This window comes from Stenella coeruleoalba, assembly GCF_951394435.1.
Source record: "Stenella coeruleoalba genome assembly, chromosome: 1".
NCBI classification, from domain to species: Eukaryota; Metazoa; Chordata; class Mammalia; order Artiodactyla; family Delphinidae; genus Stenella; species Stenella coeruleoalba.
In genome coordinates this window covers 93,994,309-94,021,415 of record NC_137169.1, presented here as the reverse complement: position 1 = coordinate 94,021,415, position 27,107 = coordinate 93,994,309, and the positions used below count along the sequence as shown (strand labels likewise).

The 27,107-nt window shown below is 37.4% G+C and overlaps 1 protein-coding gene across 2 annotated transcripts in view; it reads right to left on the bottom strand.

The window, feature by feature from the left end:
* NTNG1 (netrin G1) overlaps positions 1 to 27,107 on the bottom strand; it is a gene marked incomplete at its 3' end in the record, with an annotated part of 324,453 nt that overhangs the window by 55,937 nt on the left and 241,409 nt on the right. Inside the window, exons 4-5 of one of the 2 annotated variants that reach the window (XM_079902407.1) lie at positions 22,117 to 22,143; positions 837 to 1,004 (exon numbers count right to left, since the gene is read on the bottom strand). In XM_079902407.1, the coding sequence (XP_079758533.1) occupies positions 837 to 1,004; positions 22,117 to 22,143 (195 nt within the window). The remainder of the gene's footprint in view (positions 1 to 836; positions 1,005 to 22,116; positions 22,144 to 27,107) is intronic. The other variant, XM_079902408.1, reaches the window with a different exon arrangement.

Sequence of the window (27,107 nt, the reverse complement as noted above, 5' to 3'; positions counted from 1 at the left end):
TCAAAGTACATTACGAAGTGAAATTCCATTTCTTATTTCTTATGTTTCATCAGCTCCCTTTCTTAAAGATAGGTTCTGCTATGCAAAAGGTAGGAGAAGCTTTTTTGGATGTGAAGGGCACCTGGTTCTCTCCAGTTGACACGATCAGTCATCACAGGGGGTGGAAAGAATGCTCAACGGAATCCTGTGGCCCCAGTTTTCCAGGGCTCATGTACTTTGGAAGCTAAGAGAATTAATTGCCTTGAATAGTTTTGAAAAATTGCTTCTCCTTTTGAGGGCTACAGGAAAATTCAGTAAGTGGAATTTCATTACTATGGATGGAAAAGCCAGGCAAACTTCTACATTACCAATTGCTAGTGGCTTTCAATTCCAAATGGGAATATTTTAAATCAATATTAGTTAATTACCAGTTATTTACAAAAGTTTGTGTCCTAATCTCGTATCTATAATTAAAAACCTTATAATGAGTTTACATTTTGAAAGTTGAGTGTACAACTTAAGACTTTAAGATCAGGTTGAAATGACCAGGTGTTAAGATTTCATGCAAAAAAAAAAAAAAAAAAGAAAAACAAAAAGAGAATTACTTCATCTCTTAAACATGACTTTTCAGCTCATCATCTTTAAAGCAACAATTAGACAAGGATTCAAAATATATCCCCCAACTATGATTTCAATCTGCACAAGTGAATTCTTTAAGTCTACCACAAGGACGTTTTCTCCATTGAGAAAGTTCATTCTGGCTCAGCTGTGGTGCAAATCACCAGCCTCTCCACCTTAAATAGCTCCCCATCTCGTGAAAGGCACAGAACAATAGCTGAAATTATAATGGAACTGACCTATGCACACATTCTCATCGTCCAGCTGTGCAGAAGCATTTCTGAAGTAGCCCAGCCTGCATAACTCACAGTGCTGCCCTCTAGTGTTGTGTTTACAGCTCACGCAAATGACTGTATTTAGCAGATCGATATAACTGCATCGATTGGAGTGGCCGAAGCATTCACAATCTTGCAAGGAAGAACAGAAATGTATACAGAGTGTATACAGTCGCAGAATAACAGCACACTACATGCTTGGATAAAATGAGAAGTGGAGAAAAGATGGCGGAATGGCATTACATGTATGTGATTCCACATGACACATGGTGACCGCAGGTGGTTGTGACTGGCATGGAAGTAGCATCTGTTTCAGGCAGGAGAGAAAGATTGGACATTCAGAACATGATCGGAGAGTGTTAATTCTTGGCAGACAATATGAACAGAAGCATTTGCAGGTGTACACCTTTTAAAATTTGGGAAGACTCTGTTTCCATTGATGCAAAAGTCTAATTTTTGCACATTGAAAACTTCACTGTCTTTGCATCACTCCCCTCATTTTCTCTTCATATTTGCAATCTTAAAAAAGAAGGAAGAATGAATGTAGGCATCTAAGGCCTGAGTCTGCCATAACCCATGGCTCCTTCATTTAGAGTCTTACTATCATTTGTATCAAGACAGTAACTCAGTCAGAGTTTCACAGAAGAAATCATGGCAAATTTAATAGGGATCTAGACAATTAGACAACTCTTTTTGTTTTTTTCCAAATGGTAAGAGGAGAAGATGACTTCTGTAAGCCTTTCATCAGGCCAAATCTGCATGTTTGCTTATGTGAGAGAGAGAATACAAAAAACGGGGAGATTATTGGTATGAAAAAAGTGCTCTTAAGATTTCCTTTTCTTGCAAGTTTCAAGCTAAGTCTGCTACAAAAGAAGAGTCAGGCAGCTACTGTACCCTCAGATTGCTTTTCCTTTGTCTCCCCAAAATATTGGAGGAGGCTCTGAGGCTTAGGGGTGATGGTGATAAGAACTAGACAAGGAGACATAGGGAAGGGTGGAGAGTGACTAGATTGTCTTTCTTTTGCACCTCAACCAAAGCAAGTCATTAATCTAATTCAACCTTTTTTTTCTTTTTTCTTTTTTTTGCGGTACTTGGGCCTCTCACTGCTGTGGCCTCTCCCGTTGAGGAGCACAGGCTCCGGACGCGCAGGCTCAGCGGCCATGGCTCACGGGCCCAGCCGCTCTGCGGCATGCGGGATCTTCCCGGACCGGGGCACGAACCCGTGTGCCCTGCATCGGCAGGCGGACTCTCAACCACTGCGCCACCAGGGAAGCCCTAATTCAACCTTTTTAAAAGAAGTAAAAACAAAGCCTCTATTGGTACAATAGTTACTAAATCAGACAGAAAAAAAATGTGTGAGAAGTAAGTAGGTGGGGAATCTGTTTCATCTCCTCAAAATATGGGGGTAGGCCTAGCTCACATTTATAAGAAAGGTCAATTATGAAACTGCAAACCTTGTTTGCCTAAAAATATCCCTCTCATTAATGTCTGGCTTTTATTTTATCCCACCAGGAAGCCAAACACAGTCACTATTTGAGCTAATTTATTCATTCACTCAATAAATAATATATTCAGTTGGTCTATGTGTCAGGCACAGTGTGAGGTACTGAGTTACTCTTTTGGCATAGATTAAAATTTTGGAAGCACTGCATTTGATGACCAGAGTAAAAATGAGTAAGTGTTGTCAAAATTAAAAAGGAATTATTAATAAAATTAATAAAAGATAATTAATATCTTTTTTTTTTTCTATTGGGTTGGCCAGAAAGTTCATTTGGGTTTTTCCATAAGATGTTACAGAAAAACCCAAATGAACTTTTTGGCTAACCCAATAAATTAACATACTGACACTCATCAGAACAGTGTGGATTCATTCATATGAGAGCCAGTTACTACAGTAGAGAGCTGAGGTCAAGGTCCCAACAGAATGAAATCAAATTTGGATAGAAGCAGAGGAGGACACTGGAAATGGTGAAGAGTGGAAGACACCCAGGAATAGGGTTAGCACCTTGGAGACCCCAGATGCTTAAAAGAAAGGCAAGAAGAATGGGAGGTTCCTGAAGGCAAGCCCCTTCCTCTACAGGAGGCTAGCTTTGCCATGGTGTGCATGTGTGCTAGGGCTGGGGAGTGGGAGTGGGAGTGGGGAGTTGGAGGAACCAGCGGGAGAAGGAGAGTTCTGGAAGAAGGAGGCCATATGGGAGATGGGGTAAGAAAATCCTGCAAAAATTTTGTAGTTAAGGCATGCCAAATTAATGATAGCAAAAAGAAAAATAATAGAATTACATATTACCAAATTAAATTCTCTTAGAAAACAAGCACTTCACCCCCATACATTCTATCTCCCTGAGTTCAACCTTGTTTAAGCTGGCATTTCTGACTACCTAGGAAACCTAAAGGGCCTCTCCAACCTTCCTTAGTTGAGGGTTTGGAACAGGGAGAATCTTTCTGGCCTGGAGCCACCTCAGAGTAGTAGTTGCAGGGAGGAGACCCATGTCCCAAATCTAATTGTTTCCCAAGGACTTCTTCAGAGCTGCCTGGAATTCTGGAGGCGTGGGCGCACACACCCTGTCCTCAGGCTCTCCCTCTCTAGAAGAGGCTCCTAAGTGGTTACTGTTGTTCACATAACCTCATCCTAGGTTGATTCTTGGTGTACCTAATATAATTAATCCAGATTTTTTCAAAAGAATCTTTTATGTGCATAAATTCATCCTAGGAACTTTTCAGAACCATACAGAAGTAAGTCCTCGTTGTCAAGAAGTTTGTTTAGTGGGTAAGACAAACGTGCTCAGATAACTAGAAAAAAAAGAGGACGTACTTAAAAACAAAACCAAAACCAAAAACAGAGACACAAAGTGATATAAGGAGAAATTCATTTCACTTGAGGAGAATTAGGAAAAACTAAGTTAAAACTAAATCTTCCATGAGGGCCAGTAAGGTTTATTTAACAAAAAAAAAAAAAAAAAAAAAGGAGGAAATGAGCATTTCCAGTGAAAGGAATAGAGTGTGCAAAGACATGACATTGGGAAATGGGAGAGAACAGGGCTGGAGAAGTTTCATAACATGGTTCCTTTGTGGATAAGATCTACCCAGTAGCCAATACTATTAGAAGTATTGAATGGTTCCTTTGTGGATAAGATCCACCCAATGCTGAGCTTCATCTGACAAAGCTTTATTCACCAAAAAACGTGTCTGTAGACATCCAAGTTCAATCAAGACCCAATCCATGAATCTCTATAGACACTGTTACCTATTCTTTGAATTTAATGAATAGTATGCATTTCTGTGACATTCACTATTTGTTTCTGGGTTTTGTTTGAAAATCAATTTATTAATTTTGATAGGAGAGTTAAATAATGTAAATTCTATAAATAATTATATACAAAACCATACACAGCTTAACACTCAATATCACAAACTTCTTCCAGAAGATAAGTGGTTACTTTAAATGTCTTATAACCTAAGAAATGAGCTAATAGTAACTTTATTTCTTTAAAACTTCTAAGACTCTTCTGAGACTTTGATAAAGCTGTCTTCTCTGGCCATGATGTATTTGAGAATATAAAATGATAAAAAGATCTTTGAAAGTGATTTGAAACACATGAGAGCACTATATAAATGCAAGACATTTCAGATGTAATTATTAGACTGCTGTATTATTTTTCAGTTTTCTGTTAATTTCCCACTCTTTAGGAACTGTTCTTTCCACATAGGCCCAGAATTCATGAATGATCATTAATGATAGAGTTAGAGCTGCACTAACTTATTAAGATCCTGAAGGGACGATATTAATAGTTCAATAATTCTTTGATCCTCTAATTCACTGACCTACCATTTCCTCCTTTCCCTTTTTACAAAATATAGAGTTCATGGTCCATTCTTACAATCACTTCCTTTTATATGCTCTCATCTCCTTCACCCCCAACCCCCCGCCCCCAATTACAGTCTCCTGGGAAAATCTGATCCTGGTTAAATCCAACTCTCCACTTCTCCATGCCTATACCCCAGCAGCTAAATGTGGCTGGAGTTTTTTTCCAACTATTTTGAAACAAGTCTCACTTTAAATTCATGACCATAAACTTCAATAGGGCCCTCAGGGCATCCTGGCAACCCTTCCTGAACCAGGAGGCTTTTGGGCCACCACTCTCTCTTGGTTTACCTCCTTCCCCACCTACCATTGCTTCTTCCTCTCTTCTGCTTTCTGTTGTATCTTCTCAAATGACTCGGGGCTTAGCCCTTGGACCTCTTGGCTCTTTAGGCTCACTAAGAACCAGGGTTTTTTACCCAACCTCATGACTACATAAATCATCAATATGCTGACCTTTCCAAAATAGTTATTTCCAGCCTGGACCAACTTCCCAGTTAGCTAGTGAGCCTTCATCCAGACTGATATATTCAACTGCCTTCTTAATGTCTCCACTTGGACATTTAATAGATATCTCAACTTTAACATGTTCAAAACTGACCTCATAGGTTACCTTCCCAAGCCTGCCACTTACATGGGCAGCCGGATCTGTCCTGGTAAATGACAACTCTATTCCTCCAATTGCTTAGGTCAAAATTCCCGGAGTTGCTCTTGACACCAATCTTTTTCTCATCCCGCTCTACCCACGCCCCCAACCGATCAATCAGCAGATCCTCTTGACTACACGTTTAAAATACATTCTAAATCTCACCACCTCTCACCATCTCATCTTTAGTTAAGGGCACTTGGATTATTGTTGTCCTCAAACTGCTTCCCTGGCTTCCACCCTTGTGATAGTCTCCTCCACACAGCAGTCAGAGTGACTCTTTTAAAACTTAAATTAGGTCATGACATCCTTTTGCCCATAATCCTAATGGCTTCCTGCCTCATTCAGAATAAAAGGCAGAGTTTGAATTCATTCATTCCCGATTGATCTGGGCTCATTGCTATCACTCTCCTCCTCACTCGCTGTACAATACTTTCATGTTGCTCTGCAAACATGCCAAGCACTTCCCCAGGGCCTTTGCATTTGCTGTTACTTCTGTCTGGCCTACTCCTCCCCCAGACTTCCCTATGACTTGCTTCCTCACTTTGTTTTTAGGTCCTGCTCAAAGAAAATGCTGTGACTACTCTATCTGAAATAACAGCTCCTGACCCAAACGCATTAATCCCCCCTCCCACATTTACTAATCCTGTTTAATTTTTTTGTAGAACCTAGAGTATCTGAAGACTAAATTAAAGAAAAAATTTCTCCCCTATACTTTGAGTGTAAATAAATGTGTGCAGACTGTGTCCATTTTGTTCACAGATGTAAACAGAACTCAAAATACTAAGCATTCAAAAAATGTTGTCGAATGAATGAATCGATGTCAACGAATCAGTGATGATCCTGAGGCATCTTACTTTGGGAAACAAAGGAAGACACAGAGGAAAGTTATTTTTAAATTCATTCCTCCACCATTCAAATTCTGTAAGAGTCTGGCTATACCTTAAATATTAAAGAGTTGAGAAAAACAACAGCCATACATCACACTATAACTGAGTTATTAAATATTTTAGCTGAAAATTGACTATATGTCTATGCAGATTAGTTTAGTTAGGAAAAAGGAGATTTCCAAACATTGCTATGGTTTTATATACTTTTGCAATCTCAAATCACACTGTAGGCTATATTTTATTTTTCAGACAAGTTTTAATTACTGTTGTGCAAACAAGCTAACGGGGTCCTCTAAAACACATTTTCATGGTGTAGCATGGCATGCGTTGGCAATGCATATTTATTGAGGACCACCTTATACCAGGGGACAACTTGAACGAGGTCCAGTCTTAAGCGAGAATCATAGCCCTAGACCAACGAGCCATGTTGGACCATGAAGCCCAGTCCTGAAGAGTCCAGTGCAGAGTTTCTCAACCTCAGCACTACTGACATCTTAGGCCAAATAATCCGTGGTTTTTCCATATGTTGTAGGATATTCAGAAGCATTCCTGGCCTCTACCCACTAGAAGCAGTAGCAACTCCCAAGCTGTGACAACCAAAATTTCCCTGGGGGAGCAAAATCCCCCATCTGATGTATATGACATCATACAAGGCAGTTATGATAATATGGTACGTAATAACTGGCTAGTTAAGCGAGCAGCATTTTAGAAGAAGGAGTGTTCAAAGTTGCCTTTCTAGATCAGGAAAGATCCAAACCTCTTCTAAGGTTTAAAGACACTTTCTGACTGAGACTGGCTGGGGAAGGCCTGGGGAGGAAAGAGTTATAGAAAAACAAAAGGTTGGAGAGAAAGAGAATGAAAGAAAAAGAATGTTAAGAATAGGAAGGGGGGTGTTAAATGTCTTGGTGTCTTCTTTCTTACTATTCCCCGTGTTGCCTCTAATTCCATTATTACGTCACCAATGTATCATAATATGACATATGTTACAGAATATAAGATAAAGTACTCTGAATGTGGCACAGGAAGGTTTATTTATTTATGCTGGGGCCAAATGAGGAAAGTTTATTCAAAGTCAGAGCTGGTGGAAATTTACTGTAGTCACTCAAAAAGAAAGGATTTGGAAAAAAAGACTTTAGATAGACAGAAGCTGAAGGAATTAGAATTCTTATAAAGTATTTTCCCTTCACTACATTAGCAAAGTCACAAGCCTCCAGGGGCCTCCCCCAGGGGTGGGAATGAAGTGGCTGCAGCATTTTCCTGATTCTCACCCACCCCCAACTCTGTCTTGCAACCTTAGGTAGCTTTTGAAGCCCTTCCATGTACATCATTTGATAACAATCTGGATTATTCTATGATAAATCTACTTCATTAGGTGGCTCTTTCCTGCCTGTGGAAATGTGTTCAGATCTCATTAGTGCTGTGACCCCCAAGAAAGTAGAGATTCAATGATACAGGGTCAAATTTCAGGTCAAGAGTCCTCTTGTATATCCAGTGCTTGATATGACAGAAAAAAGATGGACTCTATAAGGTCCCTAATGCTTCCTTTCTCCTTCACCTCCTTGGTTTCTCTGTGTAGGTTTGCATATCATAGATAAGGAGGGACATCCCTACCGTGGCATCAATGACTGGCTTATTATATGCACACATGTCCAAAATAGGCTTGACACCCTATGAACTTGTGGCTGCTCTGTTCCTAAAGAACTTAGTTCCCCAGATTTCAAATCCACTTGGATTCCCCTCAGAAGGGCACTGCCAATGTTTGATATGTAAAAGTACATTGTGAGGAAATTTAAAGACTTGGTTTAAATATCATCGGTTTCCCTTTCCCATTTTCTGACCAGCTTCCTCCTTTTCTCTATACGACACAGAAGGAACAATTCAAGTTGGTTAAAATCTGGAAAATGATTTGACTCTTTTCAATAAGGAATAGGGAAGCTATTATGGTCATTTTCACCAAGTGGGTCAAACCAAATTTAGGTATTGTTAATAAATATATTTCTTTGTAAGAGGTGCTTCATGAAAAAAAAAAAAACAAACCAAAAACTCCCTAAAACATGACATATACCCAACAGTCAAGGGTGGAAAACAAGACACACCTGTCACATAGGACATTTAAAGGAAAATGGTGAAATAAAAACAGAAGTCTTTATGTTTCCTGAAAAATCTTCAGTCTGTGAATGACAGATGCTAGCTGGAATGGGCCATTCATGAGTCACAGATGAGATTCTGCTCACTTTCATTTAAAGAAAGTAACGTAACTATTATTTTTGGGTCATAATCAATGCTTAACCCAGTGTAGCTCTTCACTGGTATTTGTTCAAATTTATTTCAAACAATATTTGGAAGTAGAAATTCCAAGGTATTTCATTTGTCAAATGGGCACCATACATGAACCTACCATTCTGTTCTCATGAAAAGCATCCTTGAAACTCACTGTAAGTGAGTTTCCTTATTTTCAATGCAAATGAGTGACAATGTTAATACTCTAACATTCATGTTCCAAACAGGAACCTAAAGTGTTATAATTCTTATTCACACATTAATCTTTCAGAAAACAAATATTGCAGCATTTTAAATTTGCAGCAGTCAACTTTCTGAGTGAAGCATTTTTTTTCCTCTTACAGATGACATTCTCAGTACTATTTGATGTATTGATCGTTATCAGTCAACATGCCTCACCAATAAGCTGATGGGTACACTTCACAGATATTCCAGATTCATACAGTGCAATGTTTCACAACACATAACACCATGAAATCACTGTATGAATCCAAGAATTCCTACCTCTCTTGTGGTTTGCAACTTGAACAGAAGAAACTGTTGACAAAGTTAATTTGGGAGCAACTAGATAGGTTTAAAAGAATGAACAGCACATTAGAAACAATAGTGAAACGTTCAAATTGTAATTACTTATCATCAACCCGCTTGAAAAGTGGCCCTAAATGAAGAGAATATTTGTATTTGTTGTTTCTGGGAGTCTGCTTCAATCACAAAGGAAGTCTTGTATTTGGCTGAAAATGGTTTGACCTTGTCAGTAATAACGTTTAGAAGCTTTATTTTCAGAGGCAAAAAGAATTACCATTTAAATCAAGAACGCAGTTATGCAGAGATTATTCCAATAACAATATGGATATTAGGATCCCCTACTGTTCTTCTCTTAAAATAGTAGTTGTGTTGTTGAGTTACTTAGCAATATCATTGCCTCAATTCACCATGTCTTTCTTTCTGTGTACCTGTAATCTCATCTACCTATAAACAAGTTAGATTATTTTTGCTGAATTGATTAGACATTACAGATAGTCACAATGGTCAACCATTCAGCAGAATCTGGATCTCAGTCTCAGAGTCACCTCGAATCTGTCCACCTTTCAAAAATGTAGTCTTCTTCTCAACATTTATTACGTATATGATATCAGTGTGTTAATGGCAGGAATTTCTAAGTTTGCCTGCCTTTCTTTTCCAATTGTTCCTGAAGTGTTGCTTGTGAAAATAGCAAAAACAAGATAGAGCCTGATGTTCTTTGCAGATGTTGACCGGATAAATTATGTTTGCACAGAACTGACCTCTGCTAGAAAGTGCACCTTTAGCTAAAATGTCAAGTTCAAGCACTTTATTCAACTGTGAGCTTCTCAAATAAATTTATTTGAACTCTTTATCCACATTCTAAAAAAGTGCAACTGGCATTAACTAAAGATATTTCTGAAAGCTTTTAGTCTTGTGACACTCACAGAAAACATAGCAAAATAATTAAATGGGTCTGTTTCAGGTTTTAAACAATGCATAATCTTGTTCAGCACAAAACTTACTGTGGAGAAGTGTTAAGTCTTAGATCCTGTCTTGTATAATTTGTTGAGCTATGAAATTCAATGGGAAATACTGAGTGACAGTTCACTGAAGATGCTCTCATTGAACTTGCCGAGGAACAAAGCCACTAAACCTTCCCACAATCCTCACAGAATTATACTAATGGGTTGAGCTTGATCTGTATTTCTTCTTCCACATATGTATGCAGAAACTTGAAAAAATTCATTTGGAGCAGATGATTAAGATAATTCTATTTGCTAGTAATATATGTATCTAGGACAGTCTTGATTTCATCACTCTGATCAAGGACTGAAAATGCAGCCCTTCCAATTTGACTCCTCAACAAATTGCTAATATATTTTGTTTTGCTTAGCAGCTATTTCCTGGTTCCTCCTTTTGCTCACTTCCTCCTCCATCTGTATTCATTAGAGCTTAAAAGGAACATCCTGCATATAACAAAGGAAGGTGGAAGCCAAAGATGTGCCTCTTTTTTGTGAGAAGGAAGGACGCAAAAGAAGACAACTTTATTTTAATATAAACTATTTATATATGTCTATGTATATCTATAGGCTAGACGTTAATGTAATTTTAACATTACACTGAATCTTATGAATTTTATTGGCCAGTGTTTAAAGGTTCTATTTCTTCCTGTGTAACCACACTGCTGTCTGTCAGTTTCTTTCATTTATTTATTTATTATGTTAGAAGTCAGAAAATAATTACTGCTCTAAGGACAGAGAGAAAACACGTTGTTCTTAATCCTGGCAGAAATTATTGGTAATTCATAAAGGATAAAAGAGGGAAAGCCTCAGCAGAGAAAATACACTGTGACGTTGAAGGGGAAGAGAGAGAGAGAGATCCAAATTCCTGTCAGTCAATAAGGAACGACAGTTGAAAAAACAAAACAAAAACAGGTCTTTTAGGGGTTGCAATACTGCCTTTATGTATTTTCCCTGACCCTCAATACAACTGACGTAACAGCCAATTTACCAAAGCAAAGCAAAGGTGAGACAGTGGAAGGAAACCTGTGTCACTCACAAGTTTTTATGATATATTATTTATACTCCCCACTGTGATGGCAACCAAACTCTAGGCTTCTCTTGGGATGGCTGACATTCAATGTAAATTTGATAAAGTGCTTGTAACTTTTATGCTGTCTAATTTTTTCTACATCTTTTACTATAATATTTCTGGGACACTTCATATTAGAAAAAATATTTGAATTATGATTCTTTTAAAGACATGGCATTTATGATAATGCTCTTATTTAGTGCTAAAAAATAGAGTATGGGATTTTCCCCCTAAACATGTGGGATTTTATATCAGTAGGAATTTTACATGCTCCTACCTTGTTTTGGATTAGAAACCTCAAGGGAAGAAATATTCGGCCATATCCTATTAAACTTTGGAGGATCTGCATGCACCAGGAAAAATCAGGGTATGTTACTTTCAGCTATAATGTCATTTGATCTAAACAGAAAACTATATGGACAAAGACACAAACCACACATCTGCTTTTTAACTTGGTTGTGATGCACTTAACAAAACATACTCCCACACCAAACAAGAGCAAGCAATTGATGATTCCCAAAACATTGAATGGACATTAAATATATAGCCTGTTCCCTAACAAAGCTATATACATTAACTTGTGCAATAAAGTAGAGTGTTCTTACAAATAACCAAACAGGGACTTCAGCAATTCAAATCGTTATATAAAGCTGGTGCCTGAAACTAGAAGATAACAGGAAAGAAATAATTTCTCACTTGAGGATTCCATTCTCTGCAATTTATATTTACAGATACGAGCTTGTTACATTAGTCTTCAGGAGAGATTCTTTAGGGTATGTTTTAAGTGTGAGCCATTATCTCTGCAAAGAAGTGGATTTATTTCCTATTTTTATTTATGCGATTTCTCAGAGAAAGAAAGAGAAAGATGACTGGTGGTTCTGGCTTAAGGAGAATAGTCCAAGGTGCTTCTGATCATATCTAAGGTTTGTATGTATGGGTGTGTATATATTTTCTTTATTTTAATATATATTTTCATGATGTTTCTAGCTCAAAATATATTTCTAAAGTTATTGGTTCCAATCAAATTATAAGCACTGTTAATTTAAGAATTAATGGTATTTCTTTCTTAGATTCACCTGTATTAAAAAAAAAAAATGACTCTGGAAAAGCAGGAGGAGAGCCAGCTTTAGGACTGGGGGCTTTAAAGCTATTTTTGCTAAGGTACATAGGCCATGACAATTAAAGCAGTCATTTCATGACTCAAATCTACCATTCACTGAGATCAACTCAAAACCATAACTCTAGTGTGGTCCTTTGGGACCACCCAAGTCCACAAGGAGAGTTCTTGCCACTAAACTCCTATAGCATGCTACCTTATGTGCTCCTTATTTCTCACCGATAATGTGGATAGGCGTAAGTTTCAATATTGCTAGTTTACATTTTATGTCTATTTCTTGTCTCTGTAATTAGATTGGATCTCTTTGAGGAAGGGCAAAGCCTTCCAGAAGGCCTCAGTAAATATCTAATAACTGAGTAATTGATATCAAGTGGCTAGGCTACTGTAAACTGGTATTATCAGATTGTTTCCTCCATAATTAGATTATAGTGAATAACATTCTTGCAAGACATGGAACTTTCACTATGACTTTGGTTTTTTAACATTTGTTAGAAAAGCTGATCTACTGTTACTCTGTGTGTGTATGTGTGTGTGTGTACACATAAAAGCAAAGGAAATCTTAATATTGATATTGCTGTATCCATCAAAACTTATGAATGAATAAAGAATGTAACAATTTTCCACATCTGTATCCAGGTGTTACTAAATAAATAGATATTTGGTAACATGTAGGCAAAATATTCAAGTTATTGACTGAATGTTAAGCCTACTTGAACTGCAATGATCATTTTTGAAAAACAAATGATTTCTAGAAATTGGTGTTTTTTTTAAGGTTTTTTGATGTGGACCATTTTTAAAGACTTTATTACCTTTGTTACAATATTGCTTCTGTTTTACGTCTTGGTTTTTTGGCCCCGAGGCATGTGGGATCTTAGCTCCCCGACCAGGGATCAAACCTGCACCCCCTGCATTGGAAAGTGAAGTCTTAACCACTAGACCACCAGGGAAGTCCCTAGAAATTGTTTATTTAGAAGAGATTTCAAACCACTGTTATAGTTTTATATAGAAAATATATTTATTTATATTATTAGCATCAAATTAAGAAAAATTTAGTTCTTTTAAATGGTTCCCTCCATCATTTTCCGTAAGAGAGGCAAATACAGGTCATATGTGGGGTGATGTTTGTAAACTTAATGTTAAGTATTCAGTGGCTTGACTTTCTTGATGAAATGAAAGTAATAATATAATTAATCATTTTGTTAATAAGCTTTGCCAAAAAACTTAAGACAAAAATTTTATACTAAATAAAAGTTAGAAGTGAGCTTTGAAAATTAATTTTATAAATTAAGCTTTATTCCATATTCTAATGTAATAAATATTTTACGCCTATATTTTAGTATACTCTTTTATGATTTTTCCCTAGGATGCTGAGGTTCCGTTTTGAGGATCTTCCTACATGTGTAAAACATTAATGTAGGTCATTCTACTTTTGAATTGTTAACTACTTGACCTGTATGAAATTATCAAGATAGACACCTCAGTTACAATCTGATCCCTACCTGGCAGGTATTTTCTTCTGTATTGTGTACTTCTGATAGTTTTTTGGGGGATGGGAGAGTGTAGCTTTTGTGTTTGCTTGGGAATATAATTAGACATTTTTTTCCAAATGATTTTCATTATGTGGGATGCCTAACCTTCCTGACAACTTAAAACTCAGAGCCACCAGCAGTCATCACGTGGAAGTCCTAATCTAATCTATATATCTCTCTAGTGGGACAAAATTTTATGCATGATGTCTTTTCCTTGGGAGGAAAAATGTCCTGAAAAAAAAAATATTGAAATTTGTGGACCCTAAGCTTCTATAGCATGTTACTGTCTGTGCTTACATGTTTTAATATTTGGTCATCATGCAATTTTAAATTTAATATCACATTTTAATTTTTATTTTGTTTTATAATTGCAAGGCCAAGTAAGAAAACAACTTAAAATTAGCCAGTTACTGTCTGGCTACTCTTGTTACTCGAAGATCCTAGCACATATAAATATTCAGTCAAAGTTACTAACAAATGTTTAATTCCCAGAAGTGAATTAGGCCCATTGGAGTGTATATTCGTTGTATGATTGGGACAAATTCTGTGTTATCATATTCAATGCTAATAAAAGTCTTTGAGTAACATGAAGCCTCTGAGAACTTTTAGCCAGTGGCCGCTTATTTCGAGTAGTTAGACATTGCAAATACAAAAAAGTATTATAATACGTCAAAGGTATTGGTATTGCTTCTAGGTGAACTGTTGCAGAATTTATTAATTTCATTCTTTCATGAATTAACTAAGGAATATCTTTGGGTCATATGAAGGTCTCAGAGTGGTAGTGTGTTGCAAGGCAAAGGGTCCCTGGAATCAGAAGATAAGGGATCTGGTCCCAGTTCTGTTGAGTAGCTGTCTGGCTATTAATTCCCTGGACTTCAATTTCTTTACCTGTAAGATAAAGGTGCTGGACAAAAAGATCTCCATGGTTTCTCTCAGCCATTAAATCCCATCACTCCAATGGTTCTTTCATGGCCTAGCAGTGTCACACTAAAGTTCACAGAAGGATGAAGCCTGTTGGAATGAAGCACATGCCCTTTGGAGAATCTAGGGGATTTAGGGGATTAAGAATCCCCTGTGTGGAGGGAAAATTATTGCTGCACATTGTAACTGTGGACCTTTGACTGTCATAGTGAAACCCAAACTGGAGTTAAGAAATTATTGCTGAGGTAAGGGGAGGGGTTATCATATGTGTCCAGTGGGACTGTAGATGGCCAATCCTTCAAGAATAGCCTTTTATGGAAATCCCTACTTCTCAAGGATCCTCGTCCCATACATCTGGGAAAATGGATTGAACTCATCTTGATGATCTCCAAAGACTTTGGCTTGAGGAATATGGAGACCAAGACTACATACTCAACCACTGCCCCCTTTAAAAAGAAACAAAATATCTGAAATGCCCATCTTATGCTGTTACTCTATTGTCATTGCTAAAATTTCAAACTACATCTATGGGAAGCCTAGGAAATATCTCTTTAGGGGAAAATTATTTAAGATATGGTGCATGTAAATAGAGCTTGGACTGGATTCAAATCCCAGTTTTACCACTTGGACAAGCTCCTTAACTTATCCGTGTCTAAGCTTTCCTATATGCAAAATGGGATAATGACACTACCTACTGGTTGTTGTCAAGGCTACATGAATGAGTCAATATTTGCTTGTCATGGTAGTGAGCATTTAAGAAATTCCAGTTCTTATTCTTTTTTTATTGACGTATAGTTGATTTACAATGTTGTGTTAGCTCTTATTATTCTATTTGTGGTTGCTGTTGTAATAAAAATATTATTGTAGTATAAACAGTTCTTACTGAACTGAAGTAGAGGTAATAACGTGCTCCCCCTATTTTGTGAAATCTTAATTGTTCCCAAAGCAAGTGATTTGGATATGTAGAAATCTCACTTAAGATACAAATTACTTTAGGGGATAATCTGGTTCTAGGGCCTACATTGATTAATACTATTGTCCAGAAAGCAATAGGAATTATTTTGGAATACCGTGGAAAAGATTTGATTTTTAACACAACGATAAAATGTTAATTTTCCAGTTTCTTTCAGTTTAGAAGCACATCAATTTAGACTATGAATCAGATATATATATCTTGCCTGATTTTTTTTTTTTTTTCCCATTAAGGAGAGACTCAGAAAACTGTTATGCGACAATTTGGTTGCGGCACTTGAAACTCCTTTTCATGAGTCAGAAAAACTGAGATTCTAGTTATAAAAATTAGACTTTGGTAGAAAGTTTTTCTCCTCCGTGCCCCAAGGAAAACTCTTTGCACTGTAAGTTGGAGAGAACTAGGTTAGAATTGCTAAACTTGACCATCTATTGCTGACACCATAGTGAATCAAGCTGAAAGGAAGCTTGAAGCAGAAGGCTAAAAACACTTTATTTATATCAGGAAAGCTTCAGAGTTAGGGTTTTAGAATACTGTCTTCTATCACACATTCACTCCCTTAGCATGAATCATAGGCAGCTTTCAACTCATTTTGTGGATACCCTTTAAAACCAAAGTAAATTGTGACTATGCTTTCCCATGTTTTTTCTTTTTTTCTAGAATAGTCTACTTTATAGTGTTTCATACATTAGTCATTTAATTAAATGAGAAAGGTGGATGAATTCTAAAGGGTCCTAGTTTGGAAATTGGACATTGAGCTAGAATCCTGCCTTGGCCACCAGATGCCTTAGATGATTCAATTAAGCCTTAGCTGCCTTGTCTGTAAAATGATGATGTTGGATGAGTGCTCTTTAAGTTTCCTAAAAAGACTAATTTTTACATAAGTTTTTGCTAAAATACAGTGGGAAACAGGGTGCCACCATGGATATGAAAAGCCACTGCTGAGAGGATGTTAGTGAGCCTTCATTAAACATCCTTCCTCCAGGCGTGTATGAGGAAAACGTCAGGAAGAGACAAAGTCACAAGGTCCCTTTGGATTTGTAGAGTTATTGCTCTTGTTCCTCAGGGAGTTTGGAAACCACATTAGTGATGTCTACAGAGGAATCTATAGAAAACCCTAAAGCTCTTCAGAAGAAACCCCTAGGGCCTTGGAGGTAATCTTACCATCTTTACAGTGAGCTGCCTACTCTCAGAAATACAGCATCGTTAGACTGCCGGGGAAGATACATTTTAATGTAATAGTGGTAAGGCTGCCCTTGAGATGGCACACAGAATGTTTTTTGCTATGAGTGACTATGTCAATAAAGTAAACATTTGGATTTTTACAGTCATAGAATATGTACAAGCATGTTTCACAATTTGCATAGCTAATCTCATGAACTGTCACATGTTCTATAATATATGTAACATCTTTACATTTCCCCTCTCCCTCAGCTTACTGAGGATGTTTATCATTGATGGTGGTAAGGAAGGGCACATTTTAATGTAGCTTCTGTTGACCACACAGTGAGATAACAGAAAATGAACTTCTGTTTTTCTCCAGGACACTAAAGTTCCCTGCACAGAAATGGGTCAATTCAGGGATAAACATGTCTAAGGTGCAATGTATTAGATTGGAAAGAGTCTGAAGTAGGAGTTAATAAATCTAGAATTTTTCTTTCTAACCTCTTCCACCTGGTATAATGTTACGAGCACAGCTTTCGGAGTCAAACAGGCCTTCCTGGCCGTATTACATTTGGTAAGTTACTCAGACACTCTGAACCTCCGATTCACCATTTGTAAAATGGAATTCTGTAGACATGTGGGGACATTTCCCTCCAGTTCCCAGGAAGTGGAGCAGTTAGCTGGCCAGCCCTCTATTGATATTCTAAGAAGTCTTCAGTGATACCCCACTCTTAGTTCACAGTTACATGTTGGAAGGTTCATCATAGGACCTTTCAGAGATCTTGGCAAATCTTTGTTTAAGCTAGGAATTTCCAGATGCCCAAACACAGAGATAACAGCAAAGGTACAGATACCAGCTCACACTTAAAAAGTGGCTTGACATTCTAAAGTCACCTGGGAAAAGGTTAATACATGAAAAAAATCAACATTGCTCAAGGTGGGCAATTGTTGTTTGCTAAAGATTGCTATACCTCTTGGATTTTTTTTTTAAGGTAGGGGATACTTCCCCCTTCTTCATTGGAATATTTAATTTATTCTTCAGGATTAAAGAAGCAGCTATGTCCTAATGTTCATTCAATTTTTGGATAACCACAAAGGTTTCATGAATGTGAAATGCTAGTTACACAAATATGAAATGGATCTGTGATGAGAATACTGGGTACATGATATAACAAAGTCCCAAAGGCATCTCACCTGGGACCTTAGCTTTCCTTCTAGAACATCAGCAAACAGTTCAAAATTAATGTAGCACACCATGCAATTTGCCATATAGCTACACTAGCCTGATAATTTTTTTCTTCATTATATAAAACCTAATTAGCTAAAGGGCGATTCAAATGAAACTTTTATTTGGGGATTTAGTAGTATTAAAGCAAAGGGAGAAAAACAAACACTGAAGCTCTCTGGATAGAATGAACAAGATTACTAATAACCCTTGAGTGGGGAAATGATTAACCTTGTTATTTTCCTCACGATCCAGGTTTCTACAGTAAATCAGTTCTGAACAAAAATATTTGGATGCTGTATGGAAAACAACTTTTACAAGGTCTCCAACTGGCATCAAATGTTTTCAAGTATGAAAACATCTCTGAGCTTTCTCAACAGGCTGATGAATCCCTGCAGGTAGCACTTCCCTTGTTTAATAGTCCTGCCAATTAAATCAAATTAGAGATGAATTTTTAACTCTGTGATGAAGGCAATGCTCATTAGAAGAGAAAGCAGGAAAATGGAATATTTCCCTTAAATGGACTGTTGTTTCAAATTGAATAAATTGAAGAGGAGGGGACAGCCAAACGCCTCCATCAATTTCTACACTTTATAAACCATGATGTCAATCATTTGAAGGTAATTTAAGGAAACAATGTACACTTGGGTTCACAAAATGTCTACATATGTCTTTTCTTTTGTTGCTGTTCTAAGAAATGGTTTTGTTTATTTAAAAATTCCAAGTTTTTTAAAATGGTGTTTCCTGACGTGAATTTTCAGTGGATTATCTGCCTTTAACCTCTGACTTGGTTACCTTTAACCTCTGTTATTTACTTTTTAAGTGATAATCACTCACACAAAGCTATTTGCACATTAGGCCAACCCTTGTTGTTCTAATTATGTTTTTTTAAAAATAATATACTGTTTAACATAATTAGTGAAATCACTTGCGTTTCAAGGCTAAGGATCTGATAATATATGTTCGAACATAATGATTAGTTTATCACTTTAACAAAAACACCCACAGCAAACCAAATATTAATTTGGATCATCAGCATCAACAAATATTCACTTGGATAAAATTGTGAATGTTTACTTATAAGTGCATGATACATTTTACATAAAATGTGAAACCTGAATGAATTACTACTACATCAGGTAAAGGAAAAACAGAGCTCATAAGGCTCAAATGGCTACAGATCTATTTTGGGATTCATTAATTGCTGACATTATCACCAATATTTTTTCAGCCATGGCCAAAGCACATCAAAATGACTGAGTTTTAAATCAAGTACTTTTGGGATGATTGGGAAACCTATTTCCTAATAGATAGACAACAGCAGGTACAAATGACCTTAATGGGAAATTTGTTTCAAAAACATTTTTAGCAGATGATCGGAAAGGATGACCACTCTGTCTATGCATTTGAACCTTAATACAGGTGTTGACAGTTTGAAATCTGTACTGAAATCTAATAGTCCTCTAAAATCTTCAGTCACTGTGTATATAGCATATGTATATGAACTTATGGTTACATACATCAATAATTTATGTTGATAATAGGCATCATTCATTTTCCTTGAGATGCTCTTTGATGATGGGAATCTCATGGGTGTTACATATATTATAATGGCATCTTTCTGTGTACTTGGAATTATGTTCATTGATTCCTTCCTTGGGATAAAGGGAAAAGCCCTGGCAAACACCCAAAATTAGTTAAAAATCCAAGCAGCTCTCTCTTCTCTGGCTTTACCTTGGAAACCCCATTTCTGTGCCCTCTAGAACAGGCAGTGAGTCATCTATGCATGAATTCTTGCCCTTTGGAGAGCAAAGGAATCCATCCACCAGTGCACACAGCGAGCACCTTATGAGTCCTCAAAGAAGGAATGTGTAAATGACATTAAAGCAGCCTAGAAGATACAATCATGTTTGATGGTTTTATGGTAAATCTCTTGACCTTAAAGCCAGGCAATAAGCAAGCTAGTCGTGTGTGATGTTGGGTGACCCCTGGAAGCGCTTATATCCTGTTTGCCTGAGAACTCTGAGGGAACACCCATTGCACTCCAAGCAGAACAGCCAGAGGCATCACGAAGGCGGGGTACAAGCTATCACTTTATTTGTTAGAGGGTTTTAGTTAGGTATTAAGGAGCTAAATTTTCCTAGTTTCCTGATAATAAAGGTTAATACATTTTCCAAAGGCAAAACAAAGCATCCTTTCAGGTCACCATTGATTTCAAAATAAAACAAAGCAAAACTGGAATTTCCCGATTCAGTGTGTAAAAGGTCAACATCTGCTGATGCTCAGAGATGGGGCATGTGGTGGAGGCGGCCGAATGAGATGTTGGGTGAGCAGTACAGTCAGAAATTCCATGCAACATACGATTGACACTCCGAACAGAAACACACCCTAACACCAAAGAACTACTTTCCATCCATCCATTTCTGAAACTTTTGACAGGTCAGATCACCATAGCAGCCTCAATTATCTGTCTCAGTTTGCTTCTGTTTGATTCCCTTTTGCTCCAAAATGCATGCGCAAATGCAATTGTCAAGGCCTGAAAGGAGCACAATGTGGCGTATTTATACAGTTAGGCAAACGCCAAGGGAGATACTACAGCAGAAAAATTAGACTATTAGATCTGAAGGTTTTCATTTGCAAGTTTGTAGCACTGATGCCATTTCAACAAGATCACAAGGAGGAAGCTGCAGCATTAGTCTGGTATCTAAATGAATGTGAACACTACTCCTATTTCTATTTACAAAGCGGCTGATTTTCATGGCATTTAACACGTCTAGTTCTTAACAAACCCACGTGCGGGCCTATTCTCAAGCGTAAGTAAACTAGGTTGACTTATAAATTGGGAGACCTGACTGCATTTATAAGAAGCGGGAAGTTGTTTAATCCAAATTAGGAGTGTATTGCTTTTTAGATGGATGTTGGGTATTGGAATTCTCCAATCACTGCTGTTTACACTTGTATCACCCTGTGTGGCCCAGCACCTATGACAAAGACTGAGGGGTGAAATCCCAGTGAAAATGCTTCTTTTCACTTACAGTGCATAATCTTGGCTTCTTCAGTACTTTATTTCAAATCAGTTATTCAGTAGCTGTCCAAAGGTTTTAGCCATCAGAGGGAAAGGGAACAATATTTAAAAATATGTGAGATTCGGCTCTGAAAAGTTATGGGGCATTTCCTCAGTGAGTATTTCAGGCTTGGTGTTTGGTGTCCTTGTTTTAAATGTAAAGAGGGAGCTACAGCCTGGTTCTCCCATGACAGCTGGTAGAATTCTCTTTGCAATGGTGCTAGAGAAATGTTCCACAGAATGTTGAAGAGAGATTTCTCTTTTCAATTGCTGATATTTCTACTAAAATATTTCTTGCAGGAATTTCTAGTATCCTTACTCTTAAATTTTGCATGTATTTTTTCATACCCCTTCGCTATCAAACTTGAAACTAAGTAGTCAGGAAAACACGGATAATTGTATTTTAGGAGGGAGAAATGGACATACTGATTATTTTTTTCCTTCATTCCTCCAGTAAGACTAATGATCACAAACCTACCTCTTTCAGGCCTTCACAAAGGCTAAAGTTTAATGCACCAATAAAATTCCTGCTCCCTGGTTGCATGGTGATTTCTTTCGGTTCTAATGAATAAGCCTAAAACATTCATTCTCTGCTTTTCTAAATTACAGTAGAAATTCATATTCAGTCCTAGGGAGAGAGTTCAAGTTGTTTGTTGGTTACCAGGTATGGGTAAATAGGACTGTTTATATTTTTGCTAAATGAGTTATGGTTATGTAACTAATTGCACCTCTGTAAAGGTAGCCTTCATTGATTAACAGTAGTCAGGCAAGCGGCAGCACTGCCATATCCCCAGAGGAGTTATACACAGATAACTATTTTATCTGTGCTCTCACCATGTATGTGCAGAGAACAAACACAGCAATTCAATTCACAAAGGAAATACTCTCTTACGTCAGAAATGGACACTGGGAAAATAGATCTGAGGAGCTGAACAACAAAGCAAAGCTGGCCTAGAATTGGATTGGTGATTTTTTTTTACTTACTGCCAATACTGGAAATACTGGGGATACCTGGAGAGAAAGAAAACAATAAAGAAAAGCTGTTAGACATTTATTAGTATGTGACATCTTTAACATGATATAAAAATCTCAGAAACATAAACACTTGATAACATTCAGGTCATAAGAAAAATAGCACAAAAAAACCCCCAAATATATATCCATCCATTGAGACCATTTTGCTTTATTCTACAACTCCTTGAACTCATCCGAGTTGGGAAATTAATGTTCAACTTTAGCAGCTTGTTCAAGACAGCTTCGTGATATCAAACATTTTGTGCTTACTTGTAAGGTTAATGAAAATTTTTATGTGGTTCAAAACAGATATTAAGCTAGGCTTGTGTTCTGGGCACAAAGACCAAGTCTGCGTTATATGGGCCTGTGCAAATATATCCACATATGCAATAGATCTCTTTAGATGTGTTGATATGCATGTGCTAGGTGTTGAAAGTCATTTGGCATTTTATCTGATTAACTACATATAACTATCATTTTTAGTCTTCTTTTACTTGTCAGATATTTGGATTAAATTATGTAATAGAAATTAAATTGAGCAGAATGATTCAAGAGCACATTAGGTTGTTCGATTTGGGCTTCGTCGATTTTTCAGCTTCTACTTTAATTGCCAAGCTCTGCTGAGGTGGTAGAACCATTTCAGAATGTGACTGAACTTGGTATAAATGTGGACATGAATTTAGTCTGTATCCGGATGAAAACCCCTAGCCAAGAGCAGGGGCATGAGAGCCAGGCTGTCTCGGTTTGAAGCTTTGCTCTTATACTCATTGACTGCGTGACCCTGGGGCCAGTGGCTTACGCTCTCTGTGGCTCAGTTCTCCACCTCTTAGAGTTGTTGCAAGGATTACATATATATATATATATATATATATATAATTAAAGTACTCAAAGCATTGCTTGGCAGGTGGTATGTGCTATAACCAACCATCTTTGCTGTGATTACTATTATTGATATAGTTGGGTCATCAAGCAAGCAACACCATGATAGATACTACTAATTAGAAGTCAGAGATTTGTAACATTTCCACTAAATTCAGGGAGTGGTGTGGGTGAGAGCATGAGATGCAAATAAGACAGAACTGAGTAAGAGTCATGCTTTGCAACTGACTAGCTGGGTGATTTCAGGCAAGTTCCCAGCCTCTCTAAAAGCCTGTTTCCTCATCTGAAAGGGGCTAATAATATCTACTGCACAGGGCTGCTGTGAGAATTGAATGAGATAATCCATAAAAATGTCTGACACATGGTACACAGTCAATAAATGATAGCTGTTAATGAGCTGTTCGGACTTGTTCTCCACATCGTGAAGTGTGCTAACAGGTGGTAAATGTAGGAATCATTAAATTTCTATTTTAGTATTTAATCTTTGAACAACTGCCCTCTGCTTATTTTAACTAATCATTGCATCTTGCTCAGAGATTTCTAGCTTTGTATTCTTTAAAACCAAGAGCTATTTTCCTATTTCTTAGTAAGGAGGGGAGAAGGAGAAATTAAAGCTTACCAAGATGTTTTAAAAAAGCCTGGAAGGGATGAAATCTTATTTTCAGTTATTAGATATATTCAAAGTCTTTTGATTTTAAATGCACAGAACTTATGATGCTTCAGCTTAATTACTGATCGCTGACCAACTGAAACTGGAAAGCTAAATTTTCATTTCCATGTTTTAACTTTGTCTGAACTGAATTTCAAGCTGGATGCGATTTCTGCAAAGGACTGCTGGATTCCTAACCCGACATTTCAGTAGACTATCTTTGCCACAGTGTGACACTGACTTGGTACTGAATCTTTATTTTTTTCCTTTGCAAATCCACTTTTGAGTGAGGTATGATGGCAGCATCATAATTTTAGTATCAGTTGCAGAAGCTCCAAATTTCCCCATGACTGAAAATCCTGCTCCATTACAAGGAACTGCTATGCCTTAGTAATCAGTCAAAGAGAATGGAAGTTGGGATGGCAGGAAGAGACTTTTCATGTGTTTTCAAACTTGCATGGAGTTAGAGGGCCATGCATAATGCAAGGCGGAGTTCTCAGGATGTTTGGCCAGACACAGTGGAGAGCAAACCTGTAAGACTGTTTGATGCAGTACTTGCTGCAGTTGAATACTTTAGAAAGATGCAGAAATGTTTCCATGCCTTTGGGGATGCCAGTGCTGGGAGAAATGTTCATTGCAGCTATACAAACCTTGCCAAGCAAGACCATATGAGATCCTATTTTCCTCATTTAGATGTTTTCTATTAACTAACATTTGGATGTTTAAAATTCAGGTTCTTTCTCATTTTGTGGTTTAAAATTTTGTGAGGTGCTACCAGGTGAGTCACTTTCTATTCCATTGTTGTAAAATGGGAATTGCTTAGAAAAGATTTTTAAACTGCTTATTGGAATAAAGATTTTTGAAGTTGAAAATACCTGAGCACCAAGGGATGTCCATTAGTATACTGTCAAATGTTATTTTTTCCCTAATGTTTCTTATTGTAATGTTCAAACACCTTGCTTTTGGTCCTCTACAAACAACTAAAGAATTTAATAAACCAGTTATATGCATTGAAAAGGTTATGAGTAAGTCATGAGAAATCTTTCAAATGCTTAAGAAACGAACACAGGAAGGCTACAATTCATTTCATGAAAGGTGGGTTTCTCTGGGGTCTGTAAGTGCTGAATCAATGAATGCAACTCCATCTTACAACAGTGATGGTTGCCCATAAGCCACAGGAATGATAGTCAGATTACATTCAGGAAAATTGTCTAGATGTGTTGGCAGTTTTTTTAACCATTCCCTGTGAAGTGACAACTATTATGTAAAGAATATGTTTACCTTTAAAATTGAGCTCAGAAGTTATTTCTTCCCTTCCTTCTTCACCTCCCTGTAGCCAGTGTCCTTTGTGATGGCACACCTCTTTGTGCAGGCCTCTGTGAGCAACTTATCAACTTATCCTTATGATTGTGTGTTTGCCTGAGACCTCTGAGGGGACGAGCATCATGTCTGTATCTCTGTTGTCTGCTCAGGACAATGCCTGGTACAGAGGAGTTGCTCGATGTACATTTGAGCAAAAATTTATCGCCTGTTTCTGATAGAAGGTTTCTATCAGAGTGAAAATACCACTTTTGGTCATAGTACGGTCTTGTCCCCTATAAAATGTTCCACTGAGACATTTCTCAGAGTTCAGTATTAATAAATATTTTTGTTCTCTTTGGACATTTCCTCCATTCTAATAGCAAGAGTTATACAATGTGTAGATATGCCCTTCACCACTTTGCCTTCCAGGAAACTCAGAGGTCAGCTTGATGCTCAACTGGGTAAACTGATTTAATGTTTGGCTTATTTTCTTTCTATTCTTTTCTTCTCACACCTTCCTTTTATATTCCTATTTGTATGCTCTTATTTTTATTTGTCTTTTTCCCTAAGCTATTCAGGGGGAAATGCAGATTTTGTGGGACCTAAAGCAAACACAAATCTAGGAGCTTTTTGGGGGAATATTAACTTTAAAGTATAAAATCAGACATGAAATTAGATTTTTTTTTAATTTAGAAGGAGTCTAGTGAGGAGCCCTGTAATTTAAGCTTCATTGGCTTAAACCTATCTCTGAAACAACCTCAAAAATCTTTGGGAAAGATAGATGATAAGTAGATAGGAAGGAAAGAAAAAAAGAAGGCACCAGATAAGTGAATTCAGAAAGAGTGACCAAAAATGGAGAGCTGAAAGGGAGTTAAGAAATAATCTCACTCAGCACTTTAATTTTACAGAAGAGGAAATCGAAGACACAGTGAGAAGTAAGGTCCTCGTCCAAATTGACCCCTTTATAGTCAACACTAGAGCAGATAATTATCCCCATCTACTGAGACACTGCTAAACTGACACCGAGGAAATGAAACACAGGTACGAATGAGCTTTAAGGGAAGGTTCTGCAATACGTGGTATATGAGTTTAGGACTTCTGCTTCTTCTAGAATAGATATGCTCCTTCAGTCAGAGATACACATACATGTTGAGTAAGCCAAAGGGCCAAAGAATGTGAAAGTGCTAAGCTTGTAGGTACTTACAGTTCTTCCCTCCTCACCCAGCCCTCCCCAATCCCATAGTTATTTATTTATTTTTTTAAGGAATTCTACTGCAGTTGGGGGACGAGACCCTAGTAGACTTATATAGTTTGTTATTTTCTCCTTCCTCCCCTCCCTCTCCCTCTTCTTCTCCTTCTCCGTCTCCTTCTTCTTCTTCCAACTTTACTAACCCTCCCACCAAGTATGTGGCTAAAGGGGACATAGTTAAGCTTAAGGAAGACAACCTGATGGAGACCTCAAAAATAAACACTCTGATTTTTCAAAGCAGATGAATGCAGTGCTAAAAGTCATAACTCCTTTTGAGAATCAATGGGAAGTTCAACAGCTTCTCATCAAGAGGGAGGCAGAAGAGATGAGGATTCAGCATGCTTTAAACTGAGAGAAAATATTACCATTGTTGTGTTAGGTGGTTTGAAAAAAGCCTATCAAGTAGGTGACTAGATTTTCTTCTAGCCAGGCTGCAGCCACTGGGAGCTCTACCTCCAAAAAGCCCAGCTGAAAAAGAAGTAGGTGATGAGTAAGAAAACATTCTGCAGCCTCATTTGTATTCTAGAGGAACTACTTCCTACGTCCTTTCAACCCGGTTCTCTGGTCCAAACTGCTGTGGATAGGAGGTACGGTGAGTTGTCTCCCAGGAACTTGAAAGTGAAGGAAATAAAATTGCCTTCACAGAATTGTACTGTTAAATCAACACATAAATGATCCAATCAGAGTTAGCTAAGTCATCTTAGAACAACAGAAGGGCTCTGGGGCCTGAGTGTCTATGACAAATTTGACAGAGGTGACATTAATCTATTGATAACTTAGTGTATTAACATACCTGAAGATTGGAAGAAAAGCTAGTCAGAAGGTAAAAGCCTGCAAAGAAGAGCATCTTCAGGCATGTGGTGGCAGTACTGGCCTAGCACT